The sequence below is a fragment of the Mesoplodon mirus genome (genome assembly GCF_964341445.2).
Source record: "Mesoplodon mirus genome assembly, chromosome: 3".
NCBI classification, from domain to species: domain Eukaryota; kingdom Metazoa; phylum Chordata; class Mammalia; order Artiodactyla; family Ziphiidae; genus Mesoplodon; species Mesoplodon mirus.
The window spans coordinates 29,890,664-29,905,891 of record NC_138978.1 but is presented as its reverse complement, the minus strand read 5'-3'; the positions used below and the strand labels follow the sequence as shown (position 1 = coordinate 29,905,891).

Below are 15,228 nucleotides of genomic sequence, written 5' to 3'. Positions count from 1 at the left end.
CCCCCAGTATTTCTGTTGAAGAGATAAAGGATTTATGTTGAATGGAATTTATAGGCTGTACCCATAGGTCATCTTGCCCAAGTCATTTCTCTGCTCCTACAAATGAAATGTCCCGAGGAGATCACTGCTGCACAGGCCTGTGAACCCCCAGTCTGTGACCTGAGGAGTGAAGACCACCTCTTTTGTCCTTTATTTTTCATCCTAGAGTGGGTCTTCTGATGGAGAAGAGGCTTTTAAGAGAAAGTGATCTAACTAAAGATCTAAGTCTTACCTGAGGGGAGGAGAGAGGTTGTGACCCTCAGAAAATGGAGTCATATTAAGTACCATCTCCTGAAGGAAATTGGGGATGGATGATCAGGGTACAAAATGATGATGACTTTGGCAGCCTTGGGAAACTCCAGATTTTGAGACACTGAGGAAAGAGGAGCTGGGAGACCCTATAGCTCTGCCTCCAGGCATGAGTCAGAAAAAGCTCAGATGATAAAGGGCTGGAGGGAGGGCTACATCCAGAGGAAAACAGAAGTTTAAGTGGGAGGTGCATCACTTTCTTTGTATGTCTTGATGTTCAGCCACCAGAGACCTCTATCTTTAAGTCCTCCAGGAAGTCATCCTCTTACAGGGACCAGTCACACAAGACCAGATCCTTTGCTTTCAAGTTAGTGTTGGACTCCAAACAGGCCCTAATGACACCTGCTTTGTGTTTAAAAGCCGCTGCATTTACAAATTTCTGCCACTAGATGGCGGCAGTCAGGCAGCTCAATTCAGAAATTCTGCAATCCTTGAAGAGCCCCTTTCATGGACGTGCAGCCTCGGTGTTGAGATGACGCATGGGCGGTGGGCTGGAAAGCATAGGTTCCGCAGATAAGTACAAAGGTGCTCAATGTAAAATTATCTGTAATTTGGAGACAATATACATGTTAAATAATAGGAGAGTGAATAGTGTGGCTGGATAATTCATTAAATGGAATTAATTAATATGTAGTTAAAAATCAATAAACTGTATCTTTACATATCAACAAGGACAGACCTTGAAAAACACATGCTAAATTTAAAAGTTTACAGAACTCTATATACAGTATAATAAGATTCATGCAAATGTTTAAAACAAACCAGATATGTATTTAAGAATCTAAAAACATGAACTGGAAGGCTATCTTCCAAATTCATGGGAGCAACTGCCTCTGCGGAGAGAAGGATAATGGGAGAGGGCAGGAGACATGAAGGGTCTTCAACAGTATATGCCAAGTCTTTATTTTATTTAAATAATCAGACGCAAAAGGTTCACGCCTATGTGCTCATTCTAAGCAAATTATAAAGTACAGATGAGCAAATTATAAAAATTCCAATTTATCTGTAATCCCACCATGCAGAAATAATCACTCACAGCTTAGTCCTCACCATCAAAATGTGACCTTCATGAAGACAAGGGCCTTGTAGATCTTGTTCCTCCCCGTGCAGTGCCCACCTGGCACAGCCTTGATGCATGGCAAGAGCTCAATAAATGTTGTTAGTGAACCAATGAATAGTCCTCCAGTTTTTTAATACAAAAATTAGAACTGTATGCTACATACTACTTTGCAGTCAGATTTTCATAATTAACATTGCAGACTTCTTTCTATGCTTAGAAATGTATTTCTTCAATAATAGTAATCTAATTTTGAGAGATTTTATCAATAAATAAATATCAGTAGTCCCACCTTTATTCTTCAAAGAATATATTAATATGTAAGTTAAGATGTTAATGAGATCCATTTAACCTGTTGGGTTGCTAGGAGGTCTTGATTAATCCAATAAGATCCCAAAGTATAAACTTCACTTGGCATCTTAATAGAACCAATAGGACGATGTATTCTTCTAATTTCTGAATCATCCTAAGTGCTCTGGAAAATACCAGTATTGAAGTTCATGTCTTTTGATTGGGTGTAGTTATGTTTAAGTGGTGGTATTTTTAAGTAAAAAGTTTATTTTAACAAGGCTATCTTTATACTGATACTACACATATGAATCCTAAATTTAATCAGGTGTTAATCCTGAACTTCGTTTCCCATAAAATAAAACAGACTCAAGACGGCACTCTGAAATGACTGATGCCTTTCGTTTTGAATGAATAATATAAATACTTTTAAGTTCAGTCTGGGCTGGACTAGTGACTCCCCACATGTGGTCTGGGAACCCTAACTGGGTGGGCAGTCTGTAGAGGGGACCCGTGGGCTCTGGCTGGTGATGCTTTCATGAGGTGGCACATGGGATGCGGGACTGTATTGCTCTGGGCACTGTCTGCCTCTGTCTTGCTCCCAGGAGCTCACATCCAGTTCCTGAACTTCTCCACCGAGCCCAACCATGACTTCATAGAAATCCGGAATGGCCCCTATGAGACCAGCCGCATCATGGGCAGATTCAGTGGAAGTGAGCTTCCCAGCGCCCTGCTCTCCACATCCCACGAGACCACCGTGTATTTCCACAGCGACCACTCACAGAACCGGCCGGGATTCAAGCTGGAGTATCAGGGTGAGGACAGGGAGGGCCCGTCCATCCCCACCTCTTACAACCACCCGTCTTCCCAGCCTTCTGCGTAGGGGAGGAGGGAACCCAGGAAGGGCGGGGAGGTGGGGGGCCGGCCCGACCACCGTGACATATCTCTCTGGCCCACGGAGGCTGTTGAATCCCTTCGACAAGCCCTTCCCAGGCTGGCAGCCCCAAAGCGCCTTCTCAGGCTCCATCCCCATCCCCGCCCAACAGCCAGCAGCTTCCCCTGAGCAAGTGACCCATCAGTCCCCCTCAGGCATCCCCGAGTGTCCAACCAGCCACTGCCCCTTGGCCTTGAGAGGCTCGCTTCCTCCTCTGGGTCCTCCCCTGTGTGTCAGTTATGCTCGGCAAAGCTCCTCCTCTGACATGATGGAGGATTCCAGTAACAATTCTTGTAACAAGCCCAGAAGGGCCCACTGAGCCTTAACAATGAGACAAGTGCGTTTACTCCCGCTGAGGGTTTCCCTGTGTGAGGCCGGACCACACTCACCGCAGCTCCCCCATTCTGAGCTGGAGTCCTGTGACTGGCCCTCTCCTCCTGGAAAAGCTCCATCCACTCCAGCTCAGGCTTCCCCTGTGGAGGGGCTGTTACCTGTGCCCGTGCAGCTGTGCCCACCTGTGCAGCGGTACACGGGCCCTGATCGGACCCGACGTCTCCCTCGGGGGCTTTCCTAGTGTGACTGACTGAACCATTTGTGCTAACCTCTTTGCCCAGGTTCTTCCACTGAATTTTTTTTCATGTGTTTAGACTTTTTTCCAAGGCTAGTACATGCTTGTCAAAAAATTAAAACATCACAGAAGTTTTTGTGAGCACGTCACAGAAAGTCAAAATTCTCCCATAACCCTGGCTTATGCAGAGATATCAACTTGTAACAGTTTGCTTTTCCCATTTTTTCTGTACATATACTGATGTAACTATATTTTTAACCACAATTGGATCACTATAGATACTGTTTTGCAATCTGCTTTTTTTAAGTTAGTTTTTAATTACACAGTCTACAAACACACCTACTGTGTTAAAAAAGAAAGGGGGAGGGAGAAAGAGGAAAGGAAAGAAGGAGGGAGGGAAGGAGGGAAGGGAGGGGAGGGAGGGAGGGAGGAATTAAGAAATTAAAACATTACAAACATTAAAACAGGTAAGGCCAAGCTTTCTTTGTCTACAGCCTCCAAACCCAGAATTATTCCCCAGAAATAACCACTATTGTTTTGATGTGATCTTTCCAGATCTTTTCCCACACGTTGCCACACCTAGTTAGATGTTTCTTGTGAAGAATACGTAATACGTCATGATTTTTTTGGTTGTGTTTTCTATGGTAATATAGAATTTCTATATACATGCCATTCTGACATTTGGCTTTTTTATCCCTTGTCAGAGATGAATACTGACCAAGGATTTGGGCTTGTCACTGAGGGAAAGCCTTAAAGGGTACCCCACCATTGGGCCAGTTATACGGGCGCTGCCCCCTCTGGGGACCATCCCTGAGTATGGTCAGGGTTGTTACCACCTGGGAAGCCTCAGGAGGAGGAGCTGGGACCCTCACACCAAGGCAGCAGCAGCGAGAAGCAGAGCCTCTTTCCCAGAAAGTGCCACTTCGTTGGTGGTAACACAGCTGCCCACCCAGAGGGGCTGTATGTGGGCGCATCGCAGAGGCCAACCTTAACTAAAGGAGCCTGTGCCTGTGAAGTGTACACAGCCTCGGTGGGCAGTGAGACCTGCCCAATGGGTCACGATGCATCCCGCAGCCACAGTCTGTCCCAGGAGAGACTCAGGCCCAAATACAAGGTCAGGGTGCCTCTCTGGGACAGACGCGTGCCTCTCTCAGGCTTCCTAGGTATTAGTCTCCTAGGGCTGCTCTGTCAAAGTACCGCAGACTGGGTGGCTTAAACAACAGAGTTCATCTCTCACAGTCTTGGAGCCTGGAAGTCCCAAGATCAAGGTGTGGACAGGGCTGGTTCCTTCCGGGAGCTGTGAGGAGGAATATACTCCCTGCCTCTCTCCTGGTTTCTAGTGGGTTGCTGGCCATCTGGCATTCCTTGGCTTGTGGAAGCATCACCCCCATCTCTGGCTTCATCTTCACATGTTGTTTTCCTTGTCTGTCTGCCTCCAAATTTCCCCTTTTTATAAGGACACCAGTCATATTGGAATAGAGTCCACCCTAACAGGCTCATTTTAATTTAGGTAAAGGCAGGCGAAGACGCTGTTTCCAAATCAGGTCACGTTCTGAGATACAGGGGTGGGTTAGGACTTCAACATGTGAATCTGAGGAGGACACAATTCAACTTGTAACATCCTCCTTCAGGCCCAAGGGCTCTCCCTGAGGCTCCTCCTCTTGGATAAATGCAAGGTCTGATTACGCCACTATTGTGACAGGGACAGCCGCTCTGGGGCCCACCCGTGCCCTGTGCCTTCACCCCTGTGACGGGCACAGCCCTGCCCGCCCAGCTGGTGTGGTGGGACTAGACCCTCCCGCTGCATTCCCCACGTGTTAAGTCCGCTTTGTCCTTGTCAAGGCTGCCCTCTGAGTCCTGCAGACTCCATGGACTCCCTCCCTGTAGAAGAGACCTAACTACCCCCACGGAGCCCTGGTCTCAGCCCCTCCCATGCTCACCAAGCCCGCACCTCTGAGGAGCTTCATCTGAGGCTCCTCTGCACACGGGCCCTGCACTAAGGCTTCCAGACACAGGCCAGCACTCTGGGTTAGCGCCACACACACCGAGGCTCCCCATGTTGAGAGGAAGCCGGTTTCTTAAGGATGCTCGCTGTGTGTGTGGCGGGGGGCAGGGGTGGAAGCAGGGAGGAGGGGTGGTAAGTTTGCCTTCAGAGGACCAGCGCCTTCACTTGAGTTGGCCCAACTGTGTGAGAGGCCCAGCGACGTCCCCTGGGGTTTCCAGCTCCCAGCTCCCCTCACTCACACTTTACCCCAGCACTTGCCTGGATGTTCCCCTTGAGGCTTCCCTTGGGTCACAGGCCCAGCTCTTTCCTCAGCGCCTACCCACTGCCCCAGTCCTGACGGCCCCTGCGTAGCCACTCTTGGTGTCAGGGCAGCTGCCCCCCTCAGACTTGACCTCAGCTTCCGTTAAGCCTTCTCGTTTATGATGACCCCAACCTCCCGACTGGGTTGTCTCTAGTGCCAGAGGCCCAGGCGCTCCCACCAAGGCCTTCCAATGTGTCAGGCCCAAATAATCCTCCCTGCTCCATAGACCCACATTCTTTTTTTTTTTTTTTTAATCTTCATGGTAAGTTTAATTTTTCATTGCAAAGAAGGTCATTTCCAGAACGTTGTACATATTGTTAACATTTTTTTTTGATATTGGGGGTAGGAGTTTATTAATTAATTTTTTTTTGCTGTGTTGGGTCTTCGTTTCTGTGCGAGGGCTTTCTCTAGTTGTGGCAAGCGGAGGCCATTCTTCATCACAGTGCGCGGGCCTCTCACTATCGCGGCCTTTCTTGTTGCGGAGCACAGGCTCCGGATGCGCAGGCTCCGTAGTTGTGGCTCACGGGCCTAGCCGCTCTGCGGCATGTGGGATCCTCCCAGACCAGGGCTCGAACCCATGTCCCCTGCATCAGCAGGCAGATTCTCAACCACTGCGCCACCAGGGAAGCCCGACCCACATTCTTTAGCCTGACCACTCACCCCAGGTTTCTCCTTTATGAAAAGACCTGCTTCATGAAAGAGCCACCTGTCACCACTGCCGCCATTTCTATACAGCAGGCCTAGCTCTCTGTGGTCCCTTGACTTTCTTTGGAAGAAATCCAAATCCTTACTTTTCCTCAAAATCCCTCCTGTTAGACACTCTGAACTTCCTCGGCTGGGGTTCTTTCCCTTCTTCACGTAAATATTCCCATCAAGTTTTCAGTAGCAGCATAAGCTACTCCTACCCAGGTCTCCTAGTCCGACAGGCTTAACTTATTCCACTAAAATTTCTCAGGAGATTGTAAGAACACAAGAACTTAGCAAAATGATGGCATTGTTCCAAAATGTTAGACATCATTATTATTAGTATTTTTAATATGGCGTTTTGTTTGAAATTGTATCTGTTCCTACTGGAGCATCTACTACTAGTCTCCCTAAGGAGCCCACCTCTTAGGGGTCATGTCTGCCCTCTAGGCCCAACCTCTCCCTTTTTTTTTTTCATTTTTTAATTAATTTTTATTGGAGTATAGTTGCTTTACAGTGTGTTGTGTTAGTTTCTACTGTACAGCAAAGTGAATCAGCTATACGTATATATATATATATATATCCCCTCTTTTTTGAATTTCCTTCCCATTTAGGTCACCACAGAACATTGAGTAGAGTTCCCTGTGCTATACAGTAGGTTCTCATTAGTTATCTATTTTATACATAGTAGTGTGTCTATGTCAATACCAATCTCCCAATTCATCCCACTCCCCCTTTCCCCCCTTGATATCAATACATTTGTTCTCTACATGTGTGTCTCTATTTCTGCTTTGCAAATAAGTTCATGTGTATCACTTTTCTAGATTTCATATACAAGCGATATTATACGCTATGTGTTTTTCTCTTTCTGACTTACTTCACTCTGTATGACAGTCTCTAGTTCATCAACCTCTCCCTTTGAAGCTTCCTCTGGTGGAACGGGCTCTGAGATTTCTCTCCATGTGAAAGCAGTCCTGGTACCCTCACTTCAGGGTCTCTCTTTGTGAAAAGCCCAGCTCCTTCCGCTGGAGACAATTCCTGTAAGAAAGACCCAGCTTCTCTCCTCCAGGCTGCTTCTGGCTTCTCACGAGGCCTCAGTCTTCAGGCTCCTCCCCATCGTTGGGTCCCCTTGTTCCCACTGAGGCTTCTCTTTAAAAGCCCAGCTCGGGGGGCCTCCCTGGTGGCGCAGTGGTTGAGAGTCCGCCTGCCGATGCAGGGGATACGGGTTCGTGCCCCGGTCTGGGAGGATCCCATATGCCGCGGAGCAGCTGGGCCCGTGAGCCATGGCCGCTGGGCCTGCGCATCCGGAGCCTGTGCTCCGCAACGGGAGAGGCCACAACAGTGAGAGGCCCGCATACCGCAAAAAGAAAAAAAAAAAAAAAAAAAAAAGCCCAGCTCGGACTTCCCTGGTGGCGCAGTGGTTAAGAATCCACCTGCCAATGCAGGGGACATGGGTTTGAGCCCTGGTCCAGGAAGATCCCACATGCCGCGGAGCAAGTAAGCTGGTGCACCACAACTACTGAGCCTGCGCTCTAGAGCCCGTGAGCCACAACTTCTGAGCCCACGTGCCGCAACTACTGAAGCCCATGTGCCTAGAACCCCATGCTCCGCAACAAGAGAAGCCACCGCAATGAGAAGCCTGCTCACTGCAACAAAGAGTAGCCCCCACTCACCTCAGCTAGAGAAAGCCTGCATACAGCAATGAAGACCCAATGCAGCCATAAATAAATAAATAAATAAATAAATAAATAAAATATTTTACAAAAAAAAAAAAAAAAGCCCAATTCATCCATTCAGTCACCTCCCTGAGCTACAGGCTCCCTGCTTCTACTAAGACTTTATTTGCCAGGTCGACCAAACCCTCTGCTGCTAACAGAGCCATGTTCCCTTTGGCTGACCAGCCCACCCACTCTCTCTAGAACTGCTCGATTTTTCAGCACAGCCAACTACTTGATGATGTCCAGTGAAACCTGCCCATTTCTTCCCACAGAGGCCTCCCTGCACGATACTGAAAGGAAATACATAATAGCCCCCATCACAGAGGGAGCACTTTGGTAACGGCACTCTCACGATGACTGTTACCTGTGTTGTCATTGCACGTGACGAGTGCACCGGCTTGCATGGAGCATTCACTGGGTCTCAGCTACTCCCCCTGAGAATTTCCACTTTTGGAATGCTCTCTCTACTCCCATGGCTGACTTTCTGTCTGGTGGGCCTAGTTACTGTCCAATTAAGTGAAGGCTCTGCTCTGTGACATGCTCAGCAAATCCCTCAGTGACTTCTCCCGGTGGGCCAGGACTCAGCCACTCCCATTAAGGAGCGTGAGGCAGGCACACTCATACTCAGGGAAGCAACTTCCTTGTTCTTTAGAGGGAATTTTACCCCAGCTATTCTGTCCTTTGCCGCAGGTTTGGCTTCCTCCCACCTCATTTCTTCCTTCCTGATGGGCTCTCATTTCTCAAGAGTTAGAAGGGCCCCACTCATGTCCTCACCTGACCACTTCCCGTGTTTGTGACCTTGGTGGTTGAATGAGATCAGCAACAGGAAAGAGCAGAGGTCAATGCTGAGCCCCAGTGAGGTGCTCAAAGAAGAATTGTTCACAAACGTGTCATAGATAGCTAGTAGGAAGCAGCTGCATCACACGGGGAGATCAACTTGGTGCTTTGTGACCACCTAGAGGGGTGGGATAGGGAGGGTGGGAGGGAGACGCAAGAGGGAGGGGATATATGTATACAAATAGCTGATTCACTTTGTTATACTGCAGAAACTAACAAAACGTTGTAAAGCAGTTATACTCCAGTAAAGATGTTAAAAAAAAAAAAAAGAAGAAGAAGAAGAATGGTTCAATCTAGCCTTGTCTTCCTTGGGTCCCCTATTCCCATGGAAACAATAATAACAGATAGCATTGATTATGTTCTCACCATGTGCCAGGACTGTGCAAAGAGCTGTGTATATTTGATCCTACTGGATTCTCACAATAACCATTTTCTAAATAAGAAAACAAAGGCATAGAGAACGTAATTCATTTGCCCAAAGCCAATAGCTAGAAAATGAGGAAGGGCCCATCTGAGTCCATGTCTTGGTTCTCCACCACTATGCTAACTCCCTGGTACGCCTGTATTCTGGTCAGGGAGAAAATGCCCAGAGAGGAGAAAGTAACCTTCTCTCATGATCTTTTCCAGCCTATGAACTTCAAGAGTGCCCAGACCCAGAGCCCTTTGCAAATGGCATTGTGCGGGGAGCTGGCTACAATGTTGGGCAGTCGGTGACCTTCGAGTGCCTCCCAGGGTATCAACTGATGGGCCACCCTGTCCTCACATGTCAACACGGCACCAACCGGAACTGGGACCACCCCCTGCCCAGGTGTGAAGGTATGTCCCTTCCTCATCCCTGGTGATTCTTTTTAGGGACACTGATCCAGAGCAGTCCCAGCCTCCACGTGCCCGCTCCATGGGATCACCCATGCTGGGAGGTCCTGGCAAACTTTGTCCATCCTGATTCCATAGAGATGAGACCAAGCCTATCCAGGAAGAGGGTCCTGGGACAGAGTTCTGGGCCAGCACTAGGGACGACCTGGAAGAGATGTGGGTCGCAGCCAAAGGAATACATACTCAGCCCTTGGGAATAGCCAACCTCATGGGTTAGATGTCCCCAGTCAGAAGGGAAGACACTGATGTGCTGAGGGGTAGAGAGAGATAATCATGGCACTTTCCTAAAGGGAGAAGAGAATAAAGCATCTTTCTAGGAAATTCTTGTTCCTCTCTCCACACCTCCCAGCTTATTCTCCCTCTCCTACACGAGCCTAGAGAAATCTGAGTTGATGATATCGGGGAGATAGAGGTGGCACTTTCCTGGGTCTTCATTAACCAGAACCAGGATGGAGGAGGACCAAGAGGTTGTGCTGTCCCTACCCCTGTCTGCACACCTCAGTTCCATTTTCCTTCCTTTTCCTGGAGGAGAAGCTGGGATTTGTCTTGAAAGGGGAAAATATGTCAGGAGGACAGTATAGTCCAGGAGAAAGCACTCCAGTTCCAGAATCAGACCGCCCTGGGCTTCATCTCTCAACCACTTCACCTCTCTGACCTCCAGTTTCTTCCTTAGTACAATGGATTCTCACCTCTGCTTTGTAAGAGCTGCGAGGGTTGCAAGATGGCTCATGTAAAGCGCCCAGCGCAGTAACTGGCCCAAAAACTTACAGTTAAAACTGGAAGTATTAACTCCATAGATAAAGAGACCTTGTTTGCACAACTGAGCTGTTCTGGTGTTGGAATATAAGATCATAATCTCTAAAACTATTCAACTCCAGTTCGTTTTTCAGATTTTCAAAACCATCCTCGTGTATAACCGGCCCATCATTCTGGAATTGTTGGCTGGTCACCTGCTATATGACAAGCTTCATTGTGGACTTTTGTTCCCTTTTTACTCCTTTTTATGGCATCACAGGCGAGAGGAACGAGCAGTGCTTCCTCCATCAGACATCCTGAGCCACAATCCCTTCTTCCTCCTAAGAAAGTTCTTCCCTTAGCTTCTTTTATTTATTTGTTTGTTTGTTTGTTCGTTTGTTTATTTATTTATTTTTGGCTGCATTGGGTCTTCGTTGCTGCGCACGGTCTTTCTCTAGTTGCAGTGAGCAGGGGCTACTCTCTGTTGCAGTGCTTGGGCTTCTCATTAGGGTGGCTTCTCTTGTTGTGGAGCATGAGCTCTAGGTGCGTGGGCTTCAGTAGTTGTGTCATGCGGGCTCTAGAGCACAGGCTCAGCAGTTGTAGCGCACGGGCTTAGTTGCTCCGCGGCATGTGGGATCTTCCCGGACCAGGGCTCAAACCTGTGTCCCCTGCGTTGGCAGTTGGATTCTTAATCACTACACCACCAAGGAAGCCCTCTTCCCTTAGCTTCTTAGACGCCATCTTCTCTTGCTTTTCCAATTACCTTTCTGCCTGTGCCAACTTTTTGGTCATCTATTTCTTTGTCCCTTAAGTGTTGCTGTCCTTTGAATTTTTTTCCCAGACTGTCTTCTTTCCGTCACATCTCCAAATGCCATCTGTATCTGCAACCTTTATCTCTTTCCTGAGTTCTTCACCTGTACATCCAATTCCTTACTGAATATCTTCTCCTATCCAGAGGCATCTAAGTCCCAGCGTATTCAAAATGGAAGTCATCATCTTTCTGCCTTTACATTGAGATCCTCATCTAGTGAAGCGTGCCTCTAGTCCCCTGGTTATTCAGCCTTCAATTTGGGCAGCGGCCCTCTCCCTTATCCAACCTAGTCACCAAGTCTTGCTAATTCTACATCCTAATTGCCCTTCAAATGCATCCACTTCTCTCTGTGTGCTGCCTCCACCTTCATCCAGGCCACTTAGATGAGGCTCGTCACTGGGCTTCCAGCCTTCAGTCTGTGTTCCTCAATCCACTTTTCACAGTGTAGTGAGGGTGAGCCTTTGAAACCATTCATGTACTCCAGACGCTGCCCTGCTCAGAAGCTAGCAAGGTGTCCCCATCTCCCTTGGGGTAACGTCCAATCCCCTTGGGGTAGCACATGATGTGCCCCAGGGCCTGGTCACCACTTACCTCCCCCTGTTCTCCACTCTCTCAGACTTTACGCTCCAGCTCAGCTGAAATACTTTCCATTTTCACCGTGTGCTGTCCTCTCTTAACCCCTGGTTCTGAGTGCATGCTGGTCCCTTCTTATAGAACATTGCTCTTCTCTCCTGCCTTACCTGTTTGGCCCTTGTCATTCCTCAGGTCTGAGTCTAAATGTGAATTCTGCCAGGACTCCCTCACCCCCTCACAGGACCAGATGAGGTCCCCCCACAAATGTTCTGTGGCATTCCATGTTGATGGCGTGCTCCACCCTGGGCTGGAGATGCTGGTACACCTAGCTGTGTCCCAGGGCACTCACAGTCCCCTGGGACACACTCACAGATCAGGATCACATGCCATGGTATCCTTGCTGTCCTTTGCCTCCCCTGGCCATGGCTGGCACCGAATGGAGGTTCAGTACATGGAGGAGGGATGGCATGCCCATGTGCACCAGCTTTAGGGTGCGTTCACATTCTCGGGAACCCTGGCCGCCGCTTGGAGGCATTGGGACTCTTTCTTCTCAGCCTGGTCCGGCTCCATCCACATCTCTGCATGATGACCCATGCCAACCAATACACTCATTATTCTGGACCAGAGGGTTTTTTTGTTTTTTTCTGCCCAGAACCTCTTTTTATTCTCCTCCATGGTGATTAAATCCAAATACCATGGAGACTTCCAGGACTCTTTATACCCCTGCCTAAAGCCTAGATCAGAGTGAGTCTAAGTGTAAGTTTGCTCTGGGGAGACAGAAAGATAGGGAGAGAGGATCATGTCTATGTAGCAGATGCCTCCTCCGTGAGCTAGCACTGGCTGAGCATTTTACACGGAGCAGTTCATCTGATTGCCACCTCAATCCTATGAGGAGGGAAGTCTTAGTCCCATTTTCTAGGTGAAGAAAGAGAGGCTACACTTATCTAGTCAATTATCTAGCCAATTAATGGTTTAGCCATAATTTGAACCCAACCATAGCCTCACCACAAGAATCCGCAACTCTTAAGACCAAAAGTACCACTCCAAGAATCTCAGAATAAAAAGAGAAAGAAAGAGATACTATCATAATTTCTTACCTCTTCCCAGCAACAGTACTGAAGCCCTGACTCTAGTATTCCTAGGAAAGGAGAGGGGGTAGCTTTGATGTGTCCTTCCTTCTGGACAGGTCTCTTCCACAAGAAAGAGAAAGAGGGGGGCCAGGGGCTGAGGCAGGCCCACAGAGGACCTGCACTGAAGGTGAAGGGCCACTCGGGCTGTGGTGTGTTGGGAACAGCAGGGAAAGCCAGGCCTGGCCCTCCCTCAGCCCCATCTCCTCTCCCCATCCCGCCCAGCCTCCTGGAGCAGGATGATTTGTGCTGGGGGCTGGGACTGCATCAGGAAGTCATCTGAATTCTCAGGGGGGAGGTGATCTCCAGCACTCATCTGTGTTTGTGTCCTCTCCCTGGCAGTGCCCTGTGGCGGGAACGTCACCTCTTTCAATGGCACCGTGTACTCCCCGGGCTTTCCCAGTCCCTACTCCATCTCCCAGGACTGTGTCTGGCTGATCACCGTACCCATTGGTCACGGCATCCGCCTCAACATCAGCCTGCTACAGACGGAGACCTCTGGAGACTTCATCACCATCTGGTAGGACCAGCTGCCATGTCAACAGCCAATGAGAAAGGGACACTAACTGGGCTCTAAACTGGGTCACCCATCTATTTGTCCAGAATACCACGAGCAGAATGGTTTTAAATGACTGTCAGCCTCTTGGGTCTCAAAAAAACATAGTGGAATGAGGACTCAGCTTCAATTAGCCTTTTTGACTCCTTGGAGGGAAAGGAATGGCAAGACAGTGGTTCCCAACCTGGAGTCCTGCTGGGGGTCAGTCAAAGTACCAACGGGTATGGGAATGGGAAAGGGCGTAGATGAACAGACTTTTCTCAGTATTTCCAGAGTCCAAACCAAAATTCTACATTTACCTAAGATAAGCTACCTGAACTAATGAAAGAGCTTTGGAGTGGAATTTTGTGAAATCCCACTGGTCATCTCATGCTGAGCCAGTGCTGACCACAGAACTGTCTGCAGTGAGAGAAATATTCCGTATCTGTGAGGTCCAATATGGCAGCCACTCTACATGTGGCCATTGAGCACTTGAATGTGACGAGAGTGACTGAGGAGCTGATTTTTAAACTTTATTAAAGTTTAAATAACTTAAATGTAAATAGTCCCATGTAGCCTAGTGGTTACCAAACTGGACAGCTCAGCTCTGAGTTATATAGTTAGCGTATCTTGAGTTAATTTTAAAATGGGAATGTGAATTATTAGTTGATAAGTGCAGTTTCCTAGGCAGCTTTTTTTCCAAACCACTGAATCTTTGGATAAAGATATAATTTAAAAATTTCTTTGTTTGGAGGTTCTGGGAATCAGCAGAAGATAGTGAGATTTCTTCTCAAAATTTCCAGGGCTGGATAACTGTCACCTGACTGCCCTGGATTGATTTCTCACTTAGTTTCCAGACAATGGCTAAGAACAAATGGGAGGGACTGGATAAGGTTCCAGGGAAGGCAACACAGGGATGTCTCTTTGCTCACTGAAGGCCGCTGACACACCAGGTGGAACAGGTAGGCGTGGTGACCCGTGACATGCAGGACCTTCTTTCCTGTTGCAGGGATGGGCCGCAGCAGACAGCCCCACAGCTCGGAGCCTTCAGCCACAGCTTGGCCAAGAAGACAATGCACAGCTCATCCAACCAGGTCCTGCTCAAGTTCCACCGTGATGCGGCTGCGGGTGGGATCTTCGCCATAGCTTTCTCCGGTCAGTATGGAAGCCGGGTGGGTGGGGGGCGGGGTGGGTGGGCAGACTCTCAAGTGCTGGGCTTGACTCCTGGCTCCCGCGTTTGCCAGCTGTGGGACTTGGAAGAGTAACATAGCTTCTCTGCCTTGGTCTCCTCAGGGTTATGAGAGTTCGTTGTGTAGGGTATGTGAGAGCTGCCAGCACAGGGCTCCATAAATGTGAGTCTTCCTTCCCCTCCACACTAGTAGGGCGAGAGGCCCATGACGCTGATTCTTGGCACCAAGTTCAAGTTCAGAGGCAGCAGAGTGAGGCTTCTTTCTTATCCATCATTCACACCAGCTCCCTGGCTGGGTTATCCCTTTACCTGTGCCCCACCCTGTCCCTCAGCACATTCTAGAGGCTTGTCCCACTCCAAGGGAATCCAGGGCCTCTGTCGACCCCACAGGAACTACTGTGCATAGACAAAATCAGGGAGAATTCAAGTAGAGGAGCATGAACAATTCAGGGTGCATCTGTCCTTATCGACAGCCTACTTTCTTCTAAAAGTCCAAGGTTATGGACCAAGGTGCTTCCTCATTTTTGTTATAGTGGACACAGCATAGAAAAACTTATAAAAAGTTCTCCGTGGGCTTGTGCCCAGCCATGAAATAACCCCCCTTGTTTACAATTTGCAGAACATTGCATCTATTTGGACTGGAAA

At 48.4% G+C, this 15,228-nt stretch overlaps 1 protein-coding gene across 1 annotated transcript in view; it reads left to right on the top strand.

Annotated features, from left to right (window-relative positions):
- Positions 1-15,228, top strand: part of CSMD2 (CUB and Sushi multiple domains 2) — a 659,332-nt gene that overhangs the window by 547,839 nt on the left and 96,265 nt on the right. The window contains exons 41-44 of the mRNA XM_082615655.1: positions 2,299-2,508; positions 9,368-9,556; positions 13,202-13,379; positions 14,404-14,549. Coding sequence (XP_082471781.1) covers positions 2,299-2,508; positions 9,368-9,556; positions 13,202-13,379; positions 14,404-14,549 — 723 coding nt within the window. The remainder of the gene's footprint in view (positions 1-2,298; positions 2,509-9,367; positions 9,557-13,201; positions 13,380-14,403; positions 14,550-15,228) is intronic.